This window comes from Panthera uncia (assembly GCF_023721935.1).
Source record: "Panthera uncia isolate 11264 chromosome E2 unlocalized genomic scaffold, Puncia_PCG_1.0 HiC_scaffold_20, whole genome shotgun sequence".
Classification (NCBI taxonomy): Eukaryota; Metazoa; Chordata; class Mammalia; order Carnivora; family Felidae; genus Panthera; species Panthera uncia.
In genome coordinates, this window is record NW_026057589.1 from 22599286 (window position 1) to 22623164 (window position 23879).

Consider the following 23879-nt stretch of genomic DNA (forward strand, 5'->3'; position numbering starts at 1 on the left):
ACACACCAGCAACCCGCCGGGGAGAAGGCGACGCGCCCGCCTCACACTCCACTCGCGCTTCTGGCCGGGCGCCGCCGTAGAGCAGCCTCTCGACGCCGCCGTAAAGCAGCCTCTCGACGCCGCCGTAAAGCGGCCCAACCAGCCCTTTTGCGACGCTGGCGGCGGTGCCCTCCTTCCGCTCGGGTGACCTCCGGCGCGGCCGGGTCCTCCTCGATCCCGTGGTGCTCCGCGCGCGCCCTCGTTCCTCTCTTCCGGTAGCGGGCAGCCGGGACATAGAGGGCGGTCGCGGCGGTCGCGGCGGGCAGCGTCGGGCGGCAGGTGAGCGGGCGGAGGATGGCGGGCGGCCCTCGCCGCGGGGCCGGGGAGGGCCAGGGGCCGGCAGCCAGCGGACGAGCGTGCCCGCGACCCGGCGGCCCGGCGCCAGCAGGGAGCGGCGACTGGGCCTCGGAACCCTGTGACATTGAGGCCGGCCGGCGGGGTTTCGGGGCTCGGGGGCCGCCGGCTCGCGGCCTGTGTGCCGCCCCGCGGCATCCCGCCTGGCTGCACCTGCGCCGCCTCGGCCGTGGTCTGGTTTCGGGTTCTGACCTTGGAGCGCCCGCTGGCCGAGGGCGGGGCCAGGGGTCGGCGGCTCTGCAGCCTAGGCCCGCAGCCCTCCAGCTACGACTGCGCGACCGCACCGGTTTAACGGGGCTCGGGGAGAGCCACCCCGCGTCCGCCCACGCGCGGGCCAGGCCCCGGGAGAGAAGACGCAGGGTGCGAGCCAGTTCAGCCCTGACGTCATGCTTATGTTTATTGTGCGTTTTCTCAATGCGTTCGGCGTCCCTTTGGTCGCCAGCAGTCCCCTGCTGAAGTCCCCGTTTGGAAGGAAGGGGAGGTAGGGGAGATGGGCCTGAAGCCGGAAGGTCCCGGGTGGGAGCTGGGTCATCCAGGTCATCGTCCGCGGACACTGGCAGTGGACCAGGCCGTATTTGCAGCCTTTCTGCCTGATGTCTTCTTCCTATTTTAGGCACATGCTAGGTTTTTAACCAAATGCTCAGTTGCATGCAGTGCATGCCGGTACCTTTGAGTTGTTTACCCTTTTCGTCCAGACAGTGGAGCCCGTCATGGTAGCTCAGCGCTTTAGGGTTTAGTCTCCTCACTAAAATTTCTTCTTGTTTTTTTTAACAAAGCCAGTTTTCTGCTAATTTCCTGTATATATATATTTCCTGAGTATATATTACGGCGTTTGGCCTATTATGAAGCCCCGTAAAAACGTGTCGATTGTTAAGAAAAATCTCATCCTCGGGTATTTTGTGAATTTAGAGTCGGTAACGAAGAAACAGTGGGTCATAGATGTTGGGGGATAAAAAAACCAAAGTTGCATCGACTTCCCAAATGTACTGGAATCCCCGATGGGTGTTTGCCCTTATTCATAGAGAAGGTGTGCGTTTTTCTCTTTCAGAATGTTGGCTACCAGAGTGTTTAGCCTAATTGGCAAGCGAGCAATTTCCACCTCTGTGTGTGTACGAGCGCATGGTAAGTGTAACTTCTTTTAAATGGGCTGAGCTGATTTCATCCTGTTCCCACTGTGTGTGAGCTCCTTTGCCGGAGTTTCAAACACAGATGGTCTAAGGTGGCTCAGATCCTGATTCTGCTGTTGTGGGACTTCAGGGGGGGTATCAATATTTTAACAGGGCTTACCTCTAGATTATAGAGCATTTATGAATCCTGTTGAATACTAGTCTGGAGTTTTGCTTACACTGATATTTCCCCCCTTTTCCTTCCCTTCCCATTTTTTTCAGGTTCAAGTTCCACCCCTTTCAAGAGATCTCCACCATACACGACTTTAATGATTTCCTCTCTCCCCCTAAAAAAGTCCCAACCATTTATCTCAAATACCACTTGCATTGTTGGGGCAATGGAAGGGAAGGAGCTTGGATTTCTAGCCTGAGCAGAATTCAATCTCATTTTTGTCTTGGATGAGCTACTTACATGTAGGAATCTCTTCTCACCTGAAATATATGTAAAGAGTTTAGTTCAGTGCCCAGCAGCACATGGCGAGTTTAGTTTTGCATCTATCAAGCATCTTTGGGCCTTTCCCCAGGATGTTTGCAGTCCGGAGAGGGACAGATATGTGAAGACAGTGTTTGAATAAGTGATGTGCCCTGAGGAGAAACACTTACCCCGGCCTGGGGTTCAGGAGAGGTTTTTGGAGGGGCGGCTTCTCTGTGCTGAAGGAATAGCAGGTTACCCTTATTTTCTAGAGGAGAATGGCATCCTAGACCGAGAGAAAGCCAGCGAAAGAACAGAATGCAAATTACCATGGCAGGTTGTGTTAGGGAGGGGTCAAGTGCAAGGCTTGAGTAGTGATAACTGGGAGAGCAAGGCTTATGAATCCAGGGGCTCAATAACCAGTAACTGCTACTGCCTCAACTGCTTTTATGTGTGAATTTTTCCTTGAAATTGTGTCCTCGAATTGGCGATCCTGTCTGTTGTCTTCACATTTTCCTCCATTCCTTATATTGTCCAGGATAACACAAATCATCTGCTGAGACTATCGTTGAAATGTTTGTTATTTAAATGGGGATATAATAAAGACAAGTTTGTTGTTTAATTAGTAGGTGTGGAATGAAACACTCCTTCATTGTAGGAAGCCAAGGTTATCTGGGTGGGTCAGTCAGGTAAGCGTGTGACTCTTGATTACAGCTCAGGTCAAGATCTCATGGTCGTGGGGGTGAGCCCTGCGTTGGGCTCTGCACAGGAGTCTGCTTGGGATTCTCTTCTCCCTCTCTCTCTTGAAATAAACGTTTTTATTTTTTATTTTATTTTTTTAATTTTTTTTTTTTTAACATTTATTTATTTTTGAGACAGAGAGAGACAGAGCATGAACGGGGGAGGGTCAGAGAGAGGGAGACACAGAATCTGAAACAGGCTCCAGGCTCTGAGCTGTCAGCACAGAGCCCGACACGGGTCTCGAACTCACGAACCGCGAGATCATGACCTAAGCCGAAGTCAGCCGCTTAACCGACTGAGCCACCCAGGCGCCCCGAAATAAACATTTTTAAAAAGCCTAGCAAGTCACTTATGACAGATTATATTTTGTGTCTGTTTTGGCTTTGCTTATATATTTTTTTAGCTTTGTTTAATTCGTTTGAGGTGCAGTTTACAGAAAGTACAATTTATCTTTTGTAAGCGTAATGTTCTGTGGATTTTGATAAGCTCACACAGCTGTGTAACAGCGATGCCAGTCAGGACTACGACATTTGCATCACCCCCGAAAGTTCCTTCACGTCCCCTTGGTCACTCTGGCCTTTCATAAGAGGCCAGCTTCCTTCTCTTTACAGTGGCATTAGCCAAAACTTATTCTTAGTTAGATTAGTCCCTTTTTGAAATCCTCCGGTGGCTTCTCGTGTCTGGGGTAAGATCTGCACTAGGCCTCTCTGATGTTATCAAAGCATACGCAAAAAGGAAATGACAGACCCAAGGCAGCTCTCCCGGGTGCTCAGGGTCCCCGTCCCCAGGGGTGTGACCCATTCCTGGTGTGTGGCAGGCTGTGGCTTCTGCCTCAGAGCTCCAGAGTTGTTATTTTAGAATAGCCTTTCCTCACCGCCCTTTGTGAAGATGCTGCCTGGCCTACATCATCCTGCTTTGTCTGCTTGGAGGGCTGACGTACTGGGGTTTCTGTGTGTTGTCTCTTTGCTTCCAGAATGCAAACTTTTTTGAGGCTGAGAACCTGCCTTTCTTCATTGCTGTGTCTTTGGTACACAGTACGCAGGTAGAGAAAACTGCGGTCCATTGAATAGGTCTTGTCCTTTTTTTTTTTTTTTTTTTTTTTTTTTTAGGTTTATTTTTGAGGACAGAAGGAACACGTGCATGCATGAGCAGGGGAGGGGTGGGGGTGGGGGGGAGACAGAGGATCCAAGCAGGCTTGGTGCTGTCGGCCCAGAGCCCCACGTGGGACTTGAACTCATGAACCGTGAGGTCGTGACCTGAGCCGAATCAAGTGTCAGACCCTTAACTGACTGAGCCCCCCGGGTGCCCCTGGCCTTCCGATTTTAGCTTTCACGCGTGGTGCCTGAATACACGGACTGGTTTTCCCCCTAAGATAGTAGCGCTTTGAAGTGCCACCGGCAGCCGCCTCTGTGTCTGGGTGCTTGTGCTGTGACACGTGTGATTGAGGGGGCCGCTCCTGATTCCCCAGATTTCCTCAGCAGAGGCTCAGGGAAAGACCCACCCAGCTGAGGACAGCAGCGACGAGCCCCTCGCTCAGATGCAAAGTCTCTTTTCGTCTCCCTCTTAAAGGAATGCTTGGTGTGCTAATCTTTGTGGGGTGTGGGGGACCAGGCCCAAAGTGCTGAGAACCCTTGCAGCCCCGAGACCACACGTTGGCCGTTCTTGTTCTAGAAAGTGCAGTTTTATGCTGAGAGTGTTCCAAGGTTGCGAGCATTCGCATTTTGATAACTTTACTGAGAGGTGATTGACACGACAGACACGGGCCCATTGAAAGCGCCCTTCAGTGGTTTTGAGTTGAGTTCCTGAGCTGTGCCATAACCACCGGTCAGTTGTGGAATGTCCTCGTTACCCCACTTTACGTCTGTTTTTAGTGATTAATGGGAGCTGAGTGCTGGTAGACATTTGTTTCTTTTAGGCCACTCATTTTTATAGAACCGTGGAAAGTAATTCCAGTCCTTTCCACCTTCAAGTTTTTGGAATCGGGCTGGGTATACGTAAGTCACTTCCGCTCCAGAGATAAGCATCTAGAGAAATTGTGCTTTGCTTGAGGTGCAGCGATGGGTCACTGTTGTTAACGTGACCTGGGAGCGTGTGCTCATGGCGACTCCGCTAACGGAAGCGAAGCATTTTTGCAAGACCTCACTCCTCCAGACCAGTTTGGATCACAGCGTTTTCTTGCAAGCATAGGATGGAATTGAAAAAACAGCTTTCAGCAGTGGGAAAGCCCTAAATACAAATGAAGATACTCCTTTGTGTTCTGGTTTCTGAGCTGTTTCTCTTGAGCCACACACAGATGCGTTCTTGTTTTAAGGCACTAAGATTTCTATCTCTTGGAGCAGAAATCCCCATTTTGTCCTCTCTCCACTGATAACAACTTGGGTTTGCTCTGCCGGGAGTTTTGTGTGTTCAGTTACATGGACGTGTAAGTACACCAGCGGTTTATCTTAAAAAAAAAAAAAAAAAAAAAGTCCCCGGATCTTCTGTGACTTGCTGAGGACGCGACTGTTTCCTCGTTCTCTTGACTGCCGTCCCTTGCTTCCTGCTCTACGTGCGCCCCGATTCCTTTCCTCTGCTGTACCTTTTCTTTCTCCTGAGCCCCCGTGCCGTGACCTGGGACCCACGGGTCTGTCCGCTTCTGGCCTGTGAGCACCCACGGGCAGCCGCCTCTGTTCGCTGCTCTCAGCTGGAGCCGCGGCGAGCGTGTAACAGGTGCTCAGCCAACATTTCTGAACCTGTGAACGAATGACACCTTTGACACACCTGTGGGGGTAGTTGCGTCCCTCCTCTGTTGGGCGCAGGTTGTTTGTTTCTGGGACAGTAAACAGCGCCCTGTGTCTTGTTTCTGACCTTTGGACGCTTGTTTCTTTTACGAGTTTTCTGTCGATTTTGCTCTCCCTCCTTAGTTTGAGTCTCCTGCAGAAGGGCCTTCGTGTAGGCCAGCAGGACGTCCCGAGAGCCCCGCGTGCCCTCTGCGTGGTGCTGGTACGCGTGACCCTGCCGTCCCCGGTGGCAGTTGGCCTGGCAGGGGTGTGTCGGCTGCGAGAAGGGCCGCGCTCAGCCGGCCCCGCACCCTCGCCTCGCCGTCTGGGCCTGCTTCCCCCGACGGTCCGTCGGCCGTGTGACACTGTGGCCTCAGTCCCTGGGACGACCGAGGTCTTCAGGGTGCACACGCCTGTCCTCGTGTGGGTTGGTCACTCGGAACCCGTGTGAATTTTCAAACACTCGTCGCTGTGTTTTGTAGGAAGCGTCGTGAAGAGTGAAGATTACGCTCTCCCGAGTTATGTGGACCGGCGTGACTACCCCCTGCCCGACGTGGCTCACGTCAAGAACCTCTCTGCCAGCCAGAAGGCCTTGAAAGAGAAAGAGAAGGCCCCCTGGAGCAGCCTCTCCATCGATGAGAAAGTTGAATGTGGGTCTTGAAGCAGAAGTGTTGGCAGACCGTGTGAGAGAGAATGTCTGCCGGGGTCTGGGCTGTGAGCTTGGGGGCGCCGCCCGGAGACCAGCACGGGGCGTGTCCCGGGGGCTTGTTCCGGGGTCCCGGCTCTGTGGGCTGGCCGCACCTCTGCCCGGGTCCCTGGGGCTCCGGTCCCCCAGGAGGAGGGTGCGGACACGGCTTCTTGGCGGCCCTGCCGGGTGGGCGGTGTCCGCTCTAACTTACAGAAGATCAGAGGCCGAAAGTCCCCGTCAGGTGGCGGGGGGTGGGGGTGAAACTCTGGGGACTCAGAGGAAGAATTCACTGGTTCTGTGGGGTTTTCGTGCTCAAAGCAGACTAGGTGCGTTCCGTCCCCTCCGCCACCCCTCGTACCCGTGTGGGAGAGCACGTGCGTGTGCGCTGTGCCCCTCGGCCGTGTCGCGGGCCCCGCCTCACAATCTGGCACGGCCTCCCCTCACCCGCACCGACGGCTGTGCTCTCTCCCCAGTGTACCGCATGAAGTTCAACGAGAGCTTCGCGGAAATGAACAGGAGCACGAACGAGTGGAAGACGGTTGTGGGCGCTGCCATGTTCTTCATCGGCTTCACCGCCCTCCTCCTGATCTGGGAGAAGCACTATGGTGAGTGGGGGTGGCGGGGGCCTGGGGTCTCGGGTCGCAGCCACGCAGGCCCGGATCGGGTCGGCTCCGCGCCGTCTTCCGGCGCCTGGGAGTGGGCCGTGGGCGCCTGTGCACGAGGCGGGCGCCTCCGCTCTGGGGTCCGGCTCACGTTCACCGAAGCGGTGTAAGCCACCTTCTGCCTTCTTCACGGCGGGCCGTGCTCGGTAGCGAAGGACTTCCTGCTCTGTATGGCACACCGCCTTTCTGTGGCGCTTTATGACGTTATTGGAGGACGGCGTCGGGAAGGTTCGGTCAAGGAAAAGGGCGTTGTTTCTTATCGAAGGGCTGTTTCGACTGAATAGGGACTGTGTCTCCATAAGCAGATTTCTGGGTCGTTAGACCTCACAGGGTCTGCACAGAGGCCGTTGGAGTTGTCTGCTCGTTCCGTGCTACCTCTCCCGGGTTCTTTGTGTCCGGGCAGAATGGCTTTTTCCTGTTCCAGACGGCTGTGATCCTGTACCTTTGGTCTGACCGTGGACGTGTTCTTCAGGACTCACAAGTCACTCGTGGTTTCTTGTTTGTGCTCAGCGCTGGTCTGTAGGCCCCCTCGTCTACGTCTTACGGAGCAGACATTGTGCTCTCAGCTCGTGTTTCATTGATAACCTTTCGTCAACAGAGAATAGTTGGGAAATATCAAGAGTTGTCAGTGCCCAGAATTCAAAACCCGGGTGTGGGTGTGGGTGCCGAGCGGCAGACGACTTTGCTAGCCTGGCGGCCAGTGTGTTGGGGGAAGGCCTGACCCGTGTAACGCGTGGGCTTAGAAACAACCCGTCAGGACGACGTTGTCTCATGAAATTGTTTTGGGCTTTAGTGTATGGCCCCATCCCGCACACCTTCGAGGAGGAGTGGGTGGCTAAGCAGACCAAGAGGATGCTGGACATGAAGGTCAGCCCGATCCAGGGCTTCTCAGCCAAGTGGGACTACGACAAGAACGAGTGGAAGAAGTAGGAGCCGCCACTGCACCCACCCGAGCCTCTCCTCGCCTCGCCTCGCCTCGTTCTGCCACCTCCGTGCAGCTCAGCGCGTCTCCCGGAAACTGTTATGTTGCAGTACCGATGCTAATAAACGAGCAGTTTACGTGAACCCTGCCGTGGTTGCTTCTTTGGTGACTGTAAGTGCCAGTGCCCGTTGTTTGAAACGGTTTGTCCCAAGTGTCTGCTGCAAACTTATCTCGGGTGTAGACGAAATAGCAAGAGTAGGTCGTTCAAGGGGACGTCATAGAAAAACAAGAAACGTAGGGTCTTTGTACGCGGGGTGTTTGGGTTTTCGACTAGAAATTTTTATGAGCGTGAAATCCCATCGTGGAAGCTGGGCCAGCAGAAGCCCCCATGGCTGTTTTTCTTCTGGGACCGCCCTCCCGCCTTGACGTTGTCCGTGCAGGTTGCAGTGGGTGACCGTGGGCTTAGGAAGGGCGGGCTGAGCTCCGTCAGTGATGGACGTGGTTCCCTGGCCGCTCTCGGCCTTTTAGTTTAGAAAGCGACGTCGGAGTCCGTGCCAGGGAACTGCCATCATCCCAGCCCCGGCAGGCCCCCTCTGGGCTCGCATCCCGCTGTCCTGCTCTCCCGCCTGCCCTGCCCGCCAGATCCCCTCACTGATCCCTGGAGGCCCTGCCGAAACAGCAGAACAGACCCTAGAACGTTCCATGCGAGGAGCTGTGCAGAGGGCTGGCACGAGGGGTCTCCCAGCAGCCTCAGTGGGGAGTGTGCGGAGAGCGGGAGGCGGCCTTTGAGAAGCGCAGCCGTAACTGGGAGGGGAAGTTGGCCTGGGGCTCGATCAGAGGCTGTCACAGGTGGTTAGAAGTCGCTGAAGATTGAGCAGGTTATGTAAAACCCCTGATTGTAGAATTGTCCTGATGGTTTAGGAATGCCCTCGCTCCCTTGTTTTGAAGGGCCCCCTGACTTCCCCGGGAGGCCCTCCCCGCCTTGGGGGGAGGGATGCTGGGATCTGCAGGGGATGGGAGTCTGGCTGTGAGGGCCAGTGTGAGGCCAGTATAGCCTCCGGATGGCCTCACCTACAAAGCTCGGGCCTCCTGCTAGATGGTACCATTTTCAGCTCTTTCCCAGGGTGGGCTCCTGCATGGGCCCGAGGTGCCTGACGTGGCCCAGGGTCACTCCTGACTCGTTACCTGGCCCTTCTGACCCTTAAATGACCCATTGATTGAGAACCTACCCGGGCCAGGCACTTCAAGGCCACTGTCCCTCCACAGAACAACCCCGAGAGGAAGGGGCCTTTACCCCGGGTTAGACGATGGAGCTAAACGGGGCTAGAAGTGGAGGGCTCTGCCTGAGGGAACTCGAGAGAGTCCTGGAGACGGTGTTCGAAGGTCCTTCTGACCCCCGGAGTCTTATGCCGGAAAGCTCCAAAGTCTCCTTGAGCCTGGGGACTTTCTCTGGGGTAACCAGGCTTTCTTGGCCTGCCCTTACCGTGTTGGAACCTGCTCTCTTGAACTTGCTAAGAGGGTTCTAGTTGTACATCAGTGTCAGTTTCCAAAATGTGACCCTGGAGTCCTGTCGTCTGTGTCCTTGCCCCTCTCCTGCCACCGTAGTGGCAATTCAGGAGGGAGCAGCGTTCGTGCCCGGTTCAGTCTGTCATCCCTACGCCAGAGGGCCACCTGACCTTTGCTCTCTCATCTGCATGCTGTGGGGTGTAACAGACCCGACTCTTGGGGCCCTTATCCTTGCAGGGCTCATAGGAACACCGAGGACGAGTAAAACGATGGGCAGAATGGGAAGCTTCAATGATGCTCCTCAGGGTTGGGGCGGGCGTGGGAACAAGTTGAGGTTGGTTGGGGGAGGGCTCCCTGAGAATGTAACTTGTCAAGGACCAGCCAAGAAGAGCGTCAAAAGTCATCTTGGGGTGGGGGTGCGGGTGGCAGGTGGAAACGGTTCCAGACAAAGGCCCTGGGAGGACAGAGCTGAAGGCCCACCAACGGGGCTGAAGTGCCGTGCGGTGGCGGGGAGGAAGGAAGCTGGGGCAGGGCGCTGGGAACACCAGGGAGGCCGGGGGGTCCCTGCACCCCTAGGAGTGGGGCTCCCGACAGACCCAGGCTTGGTCTCCATGTGGAGCCATCTGCAGAGCCCCCCCCCCCCCCGCCCCCCCAGCAGCTCCTCATCTTTTGCGGGGAGAGTTCCTGGCTATTGAAATGCACCTTGTCCCTTTTTCCTATTATTTTTGCCTCTCACTCGTGTTCACCTTGTTACCAGCCGGCAGCTTTCCACCCTGCACAACTTAAAAAAAATCATTCTGGAGGTGCCTGGGTGGCTCAGCCGGTTGAGCGTCGGACTTGTGATTTTGACTGAGGTCACTATCCCAGAGTTGTGGGATCGAGCCTTGTGTTGGGCTTTGTGTTGAGTGTGGAGCCTGCTTGACATTCTGTCTCTCTCTGCCCCTCTCCTCTCTAAAAATATAAATAAGTAAATAAATAAATAAAAGTTATTCCCTGCAAAGGGACAGTCAACAGCAGACTTCTTTTTTTTTTTTTCAACGTTTTTTATTTATTTTTGGGACAGAGAGAGACAGAGCATGAACGGGGGAGGGGCAGAGAGAGAGGGAGACACAGAATCGGAAACAGGCTCCAGGCTCCGAGCCATCAGCCCAGAGCCTGACGCGGGGCTCGAACTCACGGACCGCGAGATCGTGACCTGGCTGAAGTCGGCCGCTTAACCGACTGCGCCACCCAGGCGCCCCTCAACAGCAGACTTCTGAAACACAGTCCTAGAAGGCAGAAGGCAGTGGAACGATAATTTCCTCTCGAATGACAGAATCCGTGAAACTGTTATAACGAGCAGAGAAAGCAGGATCTTCCTAGGTGAAGATCAGCTTTTATTACGGACTGGTCTCTGGAGAAGTGCTGCAGGGCACGGTCGGGAAGAAGGGGATTGAACTCCGAGGGAAGGAGCGGGCTGCGAGAAGGAAGGGCAGAGGCACCGGGAGCCGTGAAGGCAGGTGCGCCCCCGCGCCGGTGAGGGCAGCGGTGAACTCGACGATGACAGTTGTGGGGGTGAGTGGCTAGCACCGTGGGGAAGGGATTCTAGGAGGATGGAGCCTGCAGTGACCTCCTTCTTGAGTGTCTGTGAACCCCCACATAAAAACAGTAACTATAGAGAAGCCAAAATCCGTACTGACGGTATCAGAAAATGAGGCAAGGAGGTATTACTCCTACGGAACACCCCTTCCCAACGATGGAGAGTGGAAGGCGGAAGCTAGGGAATATCGACTACGGCTCCGTGACCGGTCCACTTCTTGTCTGTTCCTGCGTCCTGTCTGCTTCCTGTGGCCCACCTGCTTCCTGTCTGCTTCTGCGTCCTGTCTGCTTCCTGTCTGCTTCCTATGGCCTGTCTGCTTCCTGTCTGCTTCCTATAACCTGTCTGCTTCCCGACAGCTTGCCGTCTGCTTCTTTGTCCCCCTTGTGTGTTACCGGCCGAGCTGCTTCAAAACTCAGTAGTGGTGGCTCCTTCCATCACGGCAGTTGAGTCTGGTCTCGGTCTTTCTCGCGCAGGATTAGCCTAGCAGAGTTCTTCGAGAAGGCCTGGTACAGGGGGAGAGCAGCGCGCAGCCGGGCCTGGGATGTGGAGGAGTTTCTGTGTGCCGTCCTGCCACGGAGAGGCTGTCAGCTGGGGCTTTGAGGAGCCTGAGACATCCCGGGTCCCACGAGGTGTCACAGAGCGGTCTCCAAAAGGGAGTGTCACCGTGGTGGGGGCAGGAGCATGGTCAATTAGTTTTTTTCGAAAAGAGCAATTGAATAGGTTGAACATGTATTTTTTTTTTTAAAGTTTATTTTGAGGGATCGTGTGCGTGTATGCCTGGGGGAGGGGCAGAGAGAGGGAAAGAGAGGATCCCAGGCAGGCTCTGCATGGACAGTGAGGAGCCCCCCGTGGGGCTCGAACCCATGAACTGTGAGATCATGACTTGAGCTGAAACTAAGAGTCAGATGCTCAACCAGCTGAGCCACAGGTGCCCCGAAAGTGTACTTTTTAAAATAATTTTTTGATGTTTGTTTTTGAGAGAGAGAGAGACAGTCTGAATACAAGTGGGGGAGGAGAAGAGAGAGAGGGAGACACAGAATCCGAAGCAGGCTCCAGGCTCCGAGCTGTCGGCACAGAGCCCGACGCGGGGCTCAAACTCACGAACCACAAGAATGTGACCTGATGTGAAGCTGGATGCTTAAGCGACTGAGCCACCCAGGCTCCCCTAACGTGTATTTTTAATGCATCTTTGATATTGGTATTTGAAGGAGAAAAAGATGTTTTTAGGTTAAGAGAACGTCGATAGCACTCTCTCTTTAAAATAGGTTTTTATTGGGGCGCCTGGGTGGCTCAGTCGGTTGGGCGTCCGACTTCAGCTCAGGTCACGATCTCGCGGTCCGTGAGTTCGAGCCCCGCGTCGGGCTCTGGGCTGATGGCTCAGAGCCTGGAGCCCGCTTCCGATTCTGTGTGTCCCTCTCTCTCTGCCCCTCCCCCATTCATGCTCTGTCTCTGTCTCAAAAATAAATAAACGTTAAAAAAAAAATTAAAAAAAAAAAGTGGGTTTTTATTGCAAAATAGTTGCCAGTATTTTCTCCTTTAGTTATGTTATTTTTAGTACACACATAATTGTTCTTTTTAGTTTTTAAAAAATTTATTTAAAATATAATTTATTGTCAAATATTTTCCATACAACACCCAGCGCTCATCCCAACAGGTGCCCTCCTCAATGCCCATCACCCACCCTCCCCTCCCTTGCACCCCCCATCAACCCTCAGTTTGTTCTCTGTATTGCAGAGTCTCTGATGGTTTGCCTCCCTCCCTCTCTGTGTGTAACTTTCTTTTTCCCCCTTCCCTTCGCCCATGGTCTTCTGTTAAGTTTCTCAAGATCCACATATAAATGAAAACATGATGTCTGTCTTTCTCTGACTTATTTCACTCAGCATAATACCTTCTAGTTCCATCCACGTTGTTGCAAATGGCATGATTTTATCCTTTCTCATTGCCAAGTAGTATTCCATTGTATAGATAAACCACGTCTTCTGTATCCATTCGTCAGCTGATGGACATTTAGGCTCTTTCCATACTTTGGCTGTTGTCGAAAGCGCTGCTGTCAACATTGGGGTACGTGTGCCCCTGTGCATCAGCACTCCTGTGTCCCTTGGGTAAATCCCTGGCAGTGCTATTGCTGGGTCGTAGGGTAGATCTATTTGTAATTTTTTGTGTAATTTGTAATTTTCTGTTTTCCAGAGCAGCCGCACCAGTTTGCATTTCCGAGATAGCCCTTTTTTGATAGCGACTCTTAGAAACCCTTTTCAGATTCTGTCAAGTCTTCTGGGTGCTTTGAAATGCTTCACAAGTTGAAGCCGACATCACCTTCTTGCGTCTGACTCTGCCTTCAGAGTGTTGGTTTCCCCCGGTGCGATGAACTCCCAGGACTGTTCCCGCAGCCTTCACATGTGTCAGATGTGGGCTCACTCCACACGTCGCCTAAACCCTAGACCGCACAAAGGCTGGTGAGGGGCTGAGTGTGCCTCCAGCACCTGGGTCCCGGCCCTGGCTTACCGTTCTCATGCATCATTTGTTCACAACAGCTGGGAGTTATTCACTGCATTTTACAAAGTCAGGGATGGGGGCACAGAGAGGTGCAGTGACTTGGCTGAGGTCACACAGCCGGTAAAGGCAGTGCTGGGATTCAACCCCCCGGTGGCCTGCACCAGAGCCCCATCAGCGGCTGCTGTGGTGCAGTCTTTGCTTGGGCCCCTGGCCCACAGTAGGTGCTCAGTAAATGTTTACTGAGTATACGTGTCCAAATCCTAGGACGAGTCAACCTCTCAGGATCTCTTCAAATGACTTCCTCATCTTCCTGTGACGGCCACCACTTCCTGGCCCCTGAACCAACCAAAAGTCGACACCCAAATCAGCCACAGTCGCTGTTGTCCAACCGACCAATCACATCACAGCAGCTCAGCCGTCCCTTCCCAGACCTGCCCTACAGGCAGCATCTGGGATGGATGTTAGGAATCCCATTCCTCTCATGAAACATAATCGTACGGTGCCACTGCCACTGTGAATCTGGTGCACAAGCAGGGTGTGGGTCGCAGACAGGGATGGAAAGCGACACTATCACCATTGGGGGATTACGGTCCCCTGTAAGAAGCCGATGGGCGCTCTGGCCACCGCTCTCAAAGATGCGCACATGGAGGTCCAGGCCCGGTCATTGCTAGTCTGAGCCAGGGTGACCACCTCGTCCTGGCTTACCCTGGGACCTTTACAGTTTTAGCTCAAAAGCTCTGCGTCCCTAGGGCTGTCAATTACGTTGTGTCGTAGGACGCGAAGGCAGTCCTGACAAAGTCCCACGGGAAGCACGGGAACTGTCCATGCAGGCGACCACACATCCCGGAGCCCCTTGGTCCCAGGGTGACTGGAGGGTTGGCCACCCAGCTACAGAGCCGTGTTGAGAGCGGGCATCCCTCCCGAGGGCGCTGAGGTTCACGAGGAAGTTCACGGTGAAACAGGCTTTGTTCCCGTGTTCCTCAGCCCCGGCTGCGAGGTGGGGTCTCCTGGCGGCCACCTGAAGGCCCTGAGGCGTGGGCCTCACCCTGGGTGTATCAGTGGGGTTGAAAATCTCCCCCGGGTGACTCAGTGTAGGTTCGAACCGCTGCGTTCATTCCCAGGTTGCCTGGAGAATGGGTGGGACCAACAGACTTCTGCCCAACCCGGGGCTCCTGAGCCAGACTCTGCAGGGGAGCAAATCTGGAGTAAGTAAGCCCCCAGGCAGGCGCTCTTGAGGCCAGGCTCGGGGTGGGGACACCACCTCCCCCGGACGAGCCTGGTGACCAAGGGGGGACCCAGCTGCTGAACTGGGCTGACGGGAGAGGTAGGGAGGTGTTCGGTGCGAGGTCCCCGCGTTGACACGGGCTCTCCCCCATCAGCAGGCTTTTGAACCTCACGCCTTCACAGAGGTGGCATGGGGCTGGCTGTCATATCCCCTGTGAACACGAGGTGGCATCCAGGCTCCGTGCTTGTCCTGCAGCCCCCAGAGGTTGGCTCTGCCTTTACAACTTTTTCCCCTTTGTGAGACTTGTCTCCTGGAAAGCTGGAGGAGAGTTGGTGCCATCTGGGTTCTGGACGGTGGCCTGAATCGTCCTGCTGGGCGTGACGTTCCTTTGAAAGCCTCGTGTCTGCTGGTGGACATTCATGGGCATATATATGTGGTTTGCTCCACCACACGGCTGTATTTGTTTGAAAATGGGAGCGATTATTTCTGCAAATTGAGAGTGAAATGGACCCCCCTCCCCGTTTCCCTGGGGGAAGAGCTTTTGTAGGCTTCCCAGCACCGCACACGTCAGAGGTGAGCTCACCTTCTCCGACTTGAGGAGCTCAGATCCGTGTGATCGGGCCCCAGATTTGCCTCCACCCCGGGGAAGGGGACGGAGCGAGATAGACTCCCCCTTTGTCCCTGTCCCTACCGACGCCAAACCTCTGCGATTGGAAGGACGGGACCCCCGTCCTCATGGGTCAAGCGAGACGCGTTTTCATCTGCTCGGGAAAGCCCAGTTTATTTCCGAACTCGTGTCGTTGTCAGAGTACCCGGGAACTGCTTTCTACTTCCAGGCCCCGAGGGTGACTGTTATGTAACAGAGCTGAAAAACATCGTGTAAAAGGCCCACTTTGGAAATGGGGAAACAGCCTCCGGGAGCCGGGCTGTGTGGGGTGGGGAAGCCAGGCCCTGAGTCCAGTCCTGGTTGCCCAGTAGCCTGGTGAGCGCCCTGCCTCTTCCTGCCTGGTGTCACCATCTGAAGAGGGTGTAGCACAAGGACACGGCTGCCACTGGGGAGCTGGGCGGGTTCCTCAGCCAACCTGCAGACTCCGGCCACACAGAGCAAGCAGCTCCTGAAATGCCAGCTGACGGCATCCGCGGGGCTCCCGCAATGGACACCGCTGCTTTGTGGCCCAGGGTCTGTCCAGGTTGATGGTGCAGCTTCCCCATGCTGGGAACACTGGGGTTTTACAGGGAAAATGAAGTTTCCAGAGACCTTCTCAGGGCCTTCTTATGTTGCCATGTTTTGGCTCTCAGCCTAAAGTCGCTGAGCCCAGGCTCAACCTCCCTGCCCCGCAGAGCACTGAGCAGTGCACGAGCTGTCTTCAGGGCCTTGCCTGTCCAGCTCCCCTGCCCCCAGCGTCACCAGGAGAGAGAGGCTTCTTATCCAGAGCGGGCAACAGCTTGGGTTCGCACTTCTGGCCTCGGGCTCTGGGCTTCTGGTCATGTGTGGGGCAGCCTGACGGACTGGGCTGTGTGTGTGTGTGTGTGTGCGTGCGCGTGTGTGCGTGTGCGGTGAGTATCTCAGAAGCCACAGGAGTAAACAGGGTATGTTTTCTTGGGGCATCGTTTTCACTCAAAGTTTTGGAAAAAAGTCCTTACTGTTTATGAGTAAAGCAAACACGGATATACCGTAGAACGGAATGAAAAGCTTAAGTCAGTTTTAAAGACAAAACACATGGCTTCAAAGAGATTTGCACGGGGGCCAGTTGGAACTATCCGTGGCGGAGCTCTCCTCTGCTTAAGGGAACTTGAAGAATAAGTCCGCGAGCCACACGCATTTAAGTACATGCTATGTGCAAGGCACTGAGGGACCAGGAAATGGGAGACACATGATGGTCTCATGGTCGAGAGAGGGGTCTCAGCTTCATCACCACCATCACCGTCCCCATTATTACCTTCTTCGTCTTAATAAACTTCAAAACACCTGTTTGCCTCCCACCGTAACCCTGGTTTCTAGGATATCGCCTGGCACCTATGAGACGGCCAGTGAATATTTACCCAATGGGTGCTTGAGCGTGACGTAATCAAGCCAGCGTCTGTGTTGTGTGTTATCTCGGTTCCTGTTTACTGCGGTCCTAGAAGTAGGAAAGTACGGTTATCTGTTCTGGATGGGGACGTTGAGAGAGGCTGGACCCCTTCCAGAGGCCGTATGCCAAGTAAACGGTAGAGTCAGGATCCAGATCCTGGTCTGTCCGGCTGCAGTGCCTGCAGCTCCACCTTGCCCCACGGTGGCCTGAGGACCCTGGCACAGCCGTCAGATTGGACTTGAGCCGAGAGGGCAGGGCACGAGCGCCCGAGGCTGGCTGGGCCAGGACGGCTTTGATTTAGCTTCTCCATGGGATGCTGAGACGATCCAGTGTCCGGATGGCAGAGACGGCCCGCTGGAGTTGACCACGTGGGTTCCGGAGGTGTGACAGCAGGGAATTTAGGCAGCGATTTCATGTTTGGGGGTTCTTGGCCAGCAGCCACGTGGGCTTCGGTCCCGCCAAGTTGTTTCTGCATGCGGTGTAGCTGTGCTGGGCTGGAGGGCGTCTCGAGGGGTTTTCCCTTTGATCAGGAGCTTGCTGGGGGCACCTGTAAAGCAGAGTCACAAGGTTGCCCTGGAGGACTTTCCCAGCCATTAGGGCCACTGCTTCCTCAAACCTCCCCGAGGCCCCATTGGAAAACACCAGCGTGGGATCGTCCTGAGTCTGGGAGAGCTGCTGTTCTGCGGCTGGGACGCGATGGGCTGGGGAGACTGAGGGCCCACGTCAGGTGCCTGGAGGCAGTGTTGGGTGCTAGCTCAGCGTCAGGGTTGGGCAGAACAGGAGTGTCCTGTGGCTACAGAAAGAAGTTACTCCAGACTGGGGGCTTAAGACAACAGGCATTCATTCACTCTCCCTGTTCCGGAGGGCAGAAGTCCAGAGTCAAGGTGTGGGCAGGGCTGTGCTCGCTCCGGAGGATGCAAGGAAGGACTTTCCTCTTCTGGCGGCCCCTGGCATTCTTGGGTTTGTGGCTGCAGTGCTTTGGTCCCTCACCCCATTGTCACGCGGCCTTCCCTGTGTCTGTCCAATTTCCTTCCCCTTTCTCTTCTAAGGACACCTGGCATTGCGTTTATGGCCCACCCTAGTCCAGTGTGGCATTTGTGAGGACTCTATTTCCAAACGAGGTCACGTTCACAGGGTCAGGACTTCACCGACGGGGGCGGGGGGGGGGGGGCGGCGAGGACACGATCCCACCCCCAGCAGATGGCATCGCCGCCCTCAGGCTATCCCACAACCGTCACAATAAACTACCAGAGCATTTGAGTTTGGACTTGTCTTAGGAGTTGGCCTTTTTCAGAGTGCAGGGGACGTTTTCTGCCTCTGCCCCGGGCCACGACCCCTTCCTCAGAGCACCACGCGGATTTCTGGTGGTGACTCATCACCCCTTGGACGGGGGCTGGGTGTGGGGCCTGGCCTGAGCCCACCAGGCATCCCAGTCCTCTGCCAGAGGGATCCGTTTGTGGTTGAGGGACGGATGGTGGCCTGTGACCCCCCCTTGTGCACCGTAGTCGGGGCCCCTGCCGGAGAGGCTGGGGGAAAGCGCTTCTTCTCCCCCTGAGTCTGGACCCCCGGGGCACAGGGCGGTAGTGAGCCCACCTGACCACCAAGCCCACGGGGCAGAGTGAGCCAGAGATGGAGAAGAGAGTTGTGCTGTCTGGCGTAATTTGAGCCCCGGATTCAGCCTCACCATGAGCCAATAAATTCCTTTTTCCTCCTCCATCCGTTCAAGCCAGTTTAAGTTGATTTTTTTTTTTTTAATCATTCATAACAGAAAGAGCCTAATTAAGCACACGGGGTCAAACACTTGGAGTCGACACCCTCTCTGAGAATCCAACCAAAGCTAAGACTGCTTTCCCCAGAAGCACTATGAGCACACACAACTGGGCGAGGGGTCCGGCCAGGAGGCCAGCGGGGTGCCGGGAATCTCGAGCTGAAACCGACCTGACAGAAAATGCTAAAAAGCCCTTGGATGCCACCCCGGAGTCTTTCCCGGATCTGAGATGGGAGGAGACAGAGCCCTGTGCTTGGGGGGGGGGGGTGGGGGGGGGGGTCTGCCTGCCTCCCAGAGGGACGGGAGCCCAGGGCGGCTGCATCAGGTATCTGCTCTGCACCTCGGCCTCCCGCTCAGTCCCGGCTCCTCCCCTTGCCACCTGCAGTCTCCGGGGCGGCAGGAAGTGGGAGGGGGAGGTGGGCGTGACCACGCTGGGGGTGGGGGGCAGCTGCCCGGAAAGGTGGGCACCCGACCCGGGACGGCTTCTGAGGATGCGGCCCCGCGGCGCTGTTTAAAATAAAAATAAGGGAAACAAGCCCGTGTTTACCGAGAGGGGAATGTGGAAACTGATGGTGGCGCTTCCCGCGGGTCGTCTGGAAGCTGCAGGTGCACGAGTTCCAGCAGGGAGGAGCCACCCGGTGCGGGGAGAGGCTGCAAGAAGCTGAGGGCGTGGTGCCCGGGCGCGGAGCACCGCAGTCACGCGGTCCTGGGGGGGCCGGGGGGGGGGGTGCTCCACCTGTGGTGGGGGAAGCGGCGTGGGCGTGTGAGGTGTGTGTGCAGCTGCGGCACGGGGCTGCCCCGGCCGGCGCGGAGGGGTCTGGGGGACGCAGGGCCGCCAACTCTGCCCGGGTTTGGTTCTTTGCCGACCGTGAGGCGTAGACCCAGGAGAACCCCGGCCCCAGGGCCTGCCCTGCGGGGTCCCCGCGAACCCTACCCTTGCACACGCAGGGTGTGCGCCCACGCTCAGGCACACGTGCATAGGCACACACAGCACAGTGCACACGCCCACAGTGCACGCGGACCCAGGGGTGTGCGCGCACAGGCAGGCGCGCACACGCACACGCACACGCACACGCCCGGAATGCTGACGACTCTGTGTAAGTCTCCAAACCCCTCCACCCCGGATCCACCTCAGGATTCCCTGGTTAGGTGGTTCGGTGAATCGCGTTTCCCTTTGCGCAGAGTGGGTGGCTTTCTGTTACTTGTGGCCGCACACCTCGACTTGAATGCGCTTCATGGGGTCAGTGTAGGGACCTTGTGCCTCTGGGGAGCGTTTCCAACCCCGGATCCAGGCCACCCTTCCCGTGTGTAGATGGAAAGCTCAGGTTTAGCCAGGCGAGCCGTGCAGGTGTACACATAGCCCGCCACCCTGTGACCGTGTGACCGTGGACACTGAGCGCTGGTCACTGGCCTCCATGGGGTTTTTGACATAATGGTGTATAACCAGGGACTGCAGCCGCTGAATGCTGAGCTCTTTATGTTGTGAGTGAATTCTGTATTTTCGGCCACCTGCAGGGAACAGATCTTTCTGATGCTTACCCTGGAAAGATCCCGTTGGGTCAGAATCGGGGTCTCAGATGTCTGAGCGGCCCGTTTTGCTTCCTCGGGCTTGAAAAACACACCAGAGCGCCCCCCCCCCGCCCCCCGACTCCCCGTTGCCGTATTAGTGTGGCCCGTGGTCCCCCTTGGGCTTCTGGTAGAGGAGGGCAAGGCTGTGCACATTTGGGGAGCGGCCTGGGCAGGCCTGTCCACAAGGGCCAGTTAAGCCGGAGGGGCTGTGGCGCGGCCCCCAGCGCAGCTCCGACCCCGTGGTCGGGGAAGGGCTTTGTTTCCATTTTGTCGGCTGGGCACTTGGATCCTGAGGCTGTGTCTTTGGATAAATGGTGGGGCCCGGGGTCTCTGCTACAAAGACCGCCAGCCACTTGGCCAGTATTCTTCTGAGTATGGATTTAGTGTTAGAGAAGAGGCCTGTGCAGTTGAAGGTTTTCTTGGTTTTGCTTTAAAATTACAAAATATCTCAGACGTACAGAACCGTATAAAGGGTGATACAGTGAACACAGCAGACCCGTCACCTGGCCTAAGAAACAAAACACTCCCCGGGGTCCCTTCTCGCTCACCTGCTCCGTCCCCCAGAAGTGACCCTCTCTTCACACAAGGTGTTTTTCCCTGTGGGCATTTCCCCCCTGCAGTTTCCTTCCCCAAAGGGGTGAACTCAGGAGTGATTTCTTCACTTTTCCAAAGGACGCCTGAGCCTCCTGTACCTGTAGCCTTCTGCCCGTGTGGTGCTTGGGCCCCGGGGACGGTGCAGGGTGGACCCTCGTGGGTGAGTGGTCCTGGTTCTGGTCGACCTCCTGCCTGCCTCACCCAGGTCACGCGGGCCACCTCCCGGGGCCCGCTGCAGCCTCCTCATCTAAACAGCCAGGGGCCCAGCCGGCGCCCCCACCTCCGCGCGCCCCCCCACCCCCACCCCAGGGGGCTGGAGGGCTGTTGGGAGGACGACAGCAGGGGCTCCCTCCTCTGATTGACAGGAGCCCGCGGTAAATATTAGGGGTTGTTATTATCATGCAAGCTCCGGGCACGGGCACGTTCTGACGCTGTTTCTCAGGAGACAGAGGAGGGGAGCTGCTTCCTCCTCGTTCCTGGGGTGCAGGGTGCTGGTCCCGCCACCTTGGCTGGACCATCATAGCCTCTTTGCACACAGACAGCCTTGGACTCCTTCCCCAAAATAAAAAAGCAAAAGAAAAGGGTTTCTTCATAAGCTGTTTAGCAACCCAGGGAGGGAAAAAACAATCAGAGACGTGGAAACAGCGCTGGGGGGGGGGGGGGGCACTGTGCAGGGAGCTGGCGTTCCCTGCGGTGAGCCCGCAGAGCCGCCCGGACCACACGCAGCAGGACCTGCACCCGCTGGGGAAAAGGGGAACAGGAAAAGCATGGCAGGTTGAGCAACTCAGGGCCCAGATTGGGGCCGTCAACCACAGTCCATGGACGCTGCAGCTGCCTGGTGTTTGCACAGGAAGCGCCCCCACACCGGGACGGGCGGGCCCCTCCGCGCACGCAGGGTGGGTGCCTCGGGGGTCCTGCGCGCTTCGAGGGCCCGGCTTCCCGGGGCGGGGGGGGGGGGGGGGGGGACCAGGGCTGTGGCCCTTGCACACCACCGTGGAGCCGGCTCGGGGGTGCCAAGCTTTAAGCCAGAGGGTCAGATAGAGGGAGGCTTGGGGGGGGGGCGCCCGGAGCTCTCACCCCACCTCAGCCCACCTCTTCCAGGAAGCCCCCGGGACTCTCCCGAAGTCTATCGCCTCCCCACTGGGCACCCTTGTCGCATTTCGCTTCTGAACGTCGTCTCCCCCTGTGACTGCCTTGGGGCTCGTGCAGCCCGGTTCGGAACACCATACCGGTAACTCTGTGGGAGAAAGTGTGGAAAAGGAAAACAGAATTTACCCGCTCCCCCACCCCCCTCCGCCCCCCCCGGGCACCATAGCTCATGTAATTCTGCTAGAGTTCCTTCCAGACTTTCTCCCCCCGAATGCGTGTTTTTGCATGCGGTTTAAGCACAGTCCAGACCCACGTAATCTCCTGAGCATTTGCCCATGTGTTTTTTGTACGTAGCCTCTTCAGCCCTGGGGGTTCGGACTGTTGTTCTATCAGCAGGTTTTTAAAAAAGCGTTTGAGTGTGGGAAAAGGTCAAAGACACATGAAAGCAGAGTGAGTAGTGAGAGAAATCTCCGTGCCCATCGTCCCGCGTTTATGCTTCTCGGCAAGTGGCTTGACCACCCTGCTGGTTTTTTTCTTACTGCGGTATAACATAAAACCTAAAACTTGCGTTTTAGCCAGTTTTAAGCGTGCAGGTTCTGTGGCCTTAAGTATGTTCATACTGTTGTGCAAACATCCCCACCACCATCTCCAGACCTTTTCTGTCTTCCCAAACAGAAGCTTCCCCATCCAACAGCAGCTCCCCATGTCTCCCCCCTGCCAGCCCCCAGGAGCCCGTAGTCTCTTTTCTGTCTCCGTGACCTTGACTACCTAGGTGCCTCTTACAGGCAGAATAATAATGACATTTGACCTTTTGTGACTGGCTTCTTTCTTTCAGCACGATGTTTTCGGGCTTCAGGCATTAGTAGCATGATTCCCAGGTCGTTTTCTTATGGCCGAATGATATGCCATTATATGCGGAGGCCACATTTTGTTTATCCGTTTATCCATCGGCGGCCCTTTGGGTTGTTTGACTCTGGTATTTTTTCTCTTAATGTTTATTTTTGAGAGAGAAAGAGAGAGTGCGTGCACGTAATTAGGGTGGGCAGAGAGAGGAAGACAGAGGAACCTAAGCAGGCTCTGCGCTGTCAGCAGAGGGCACGATGCGGGGCCCAGACTCATGAGCCGTGAGATCCTGACCTGAGCCGAAGTCGGACGCTCCGCCGACTGAGCCCCCCAGGCGCCCCGACCCTGGTATTTTTAAGCAGGTTCCAGGCATCATCTTGTTCTATCCACAAATATGTCTAAATACTTAGAGATGCGGACTTTAAGAAAAGAAATCGCAGCACAACAGCCATTCCATCCGGACAAGTTAACCACAATTCCTTTTTAGCACCTAATATCCAGGCGTCATTCAGATTTCTGATTTTCTTGTGGATGTCCTCCTAAAGTTGTTTGGCTTGAATGAATTAGGATCTAAAAAAGGTGGATGTGGGGCTGCCTGGGTGGCTCAGTCGGTTGGGCGTCCGACTTGGGCTCAGGTCGTGATGTCGCGGTTTGTGAGTTCGAGCCCCGCGTCGGGCTCCGTGCCGACAGCTCGGAGCCCGGGGCCTGGCTTCGGATTCTGTGTCTCCCTCTCTCTCTGCCCCACCCCCACTCGCGCTCTGTCTGTCTGTCTCTCTCTCAAAAATCAACATTAAAAAGAATTTTAAGGGGCGCCTGGGTGGCGCCGTCGGTTAAGCGTCCGACTTCAGCCAGGTCACGATCTCGCCGTCCGTGAGTTCGAGCCCCGCGTCGGGCTCTGGGCTGACGGCTCGGAGCCTGGAGCCTGTTTCCGATTCTGTGTCTCCCTCTCTCTCTGCCCCTCCCCCATTCATGCTCTGTCTCTCTCTGTCCCAAAAATAAATAAAAAACATTGAAAAAAAAAAATTTTTTTAAAAAAAAAAAAAAAAGAAGTTTTATAAGAAGGGTGGCTGTGTTCCTTAAGACTCCCTTGTCCTTTCCCTTTTCTCTTGACATTTGTTTGTCGAAGAGACTGGGTCCTCGTCCTGCGGCATGTCTCCCGTGTGTCTGTGACGTGCCCTTCTGTCCGTCGGGGCTGGACCCGGCTCAGGGTCAGGTTTGGTAGGGGCGCTTCTGCAGGCACCGTGTCCCTCCTGCTGTAGTGGATCAGCAGGTGCTCGTGTTCAGTCCATCGAGTTTTCTTTTGCCTTTTTTCCTCCTTTATGTTTATTGTTACTGCTTATTTTGAAACCACTTCGAGCTTACAGGAGCACGTTTCAAAGAACGTTTTGGAGAACTCCT

General features: G+C 55.7%; 1 protein-coding gene across 1 annotated transcript; it reads left to right on the top strand.

The window, feature by feature from the left end:
- The first annotated feature begins 234 nt into the window (after positions 1-234).
- Positions 235-7886, top strand: LOC125916388 (cytochrome c oxidase subunit 4 isoform 1, mitochondrial). Its single transcript, XM_049622565.1, has 5 exons — positions 235-318; positions 1442-1515; positions 5954-6121; positions 6633-6764; positions 7615-7886. The coding sequence occupies exons 2-5, from the start codon at positions 1443-1445 to the stop codon at positions 7749-7751; spliced, it is 510 nt and encodes a 169-aa protein (XP_049478522.1). The 5' UTR covers positions 235-318; position 1442; the 3' UTR covers positions 7752-7886.
- Positions 7887-23879: the final 15993 nt, after the last annotated feature.

Excerpts from the sequence above, each read along its gene's own strand:
- LOC125916388 (XM_049622565.1), top strand. The coding sequence starts at position 1,443 with ATGTTGGCTACCAGAGTGTTTAGCCTAATTGGCAAGCGAGCAATTTCC. Across the intron at positions 6,122-6,632 it reads CATCGATGAGAAAGTTGAAT|TGTACCGCATGAAGTTCAAC; the intron begins GTGGGTCTTGAA and ends CTCTCTCCCCAG. Across the intron at positions 6,765-7,614 it reads GATCTGGGAGAAGCACTATG|TGTATGGCCCCATCCCGCAC; the intron begins GTGAGTGGGGGT and ends TTTGGGCTTTAG.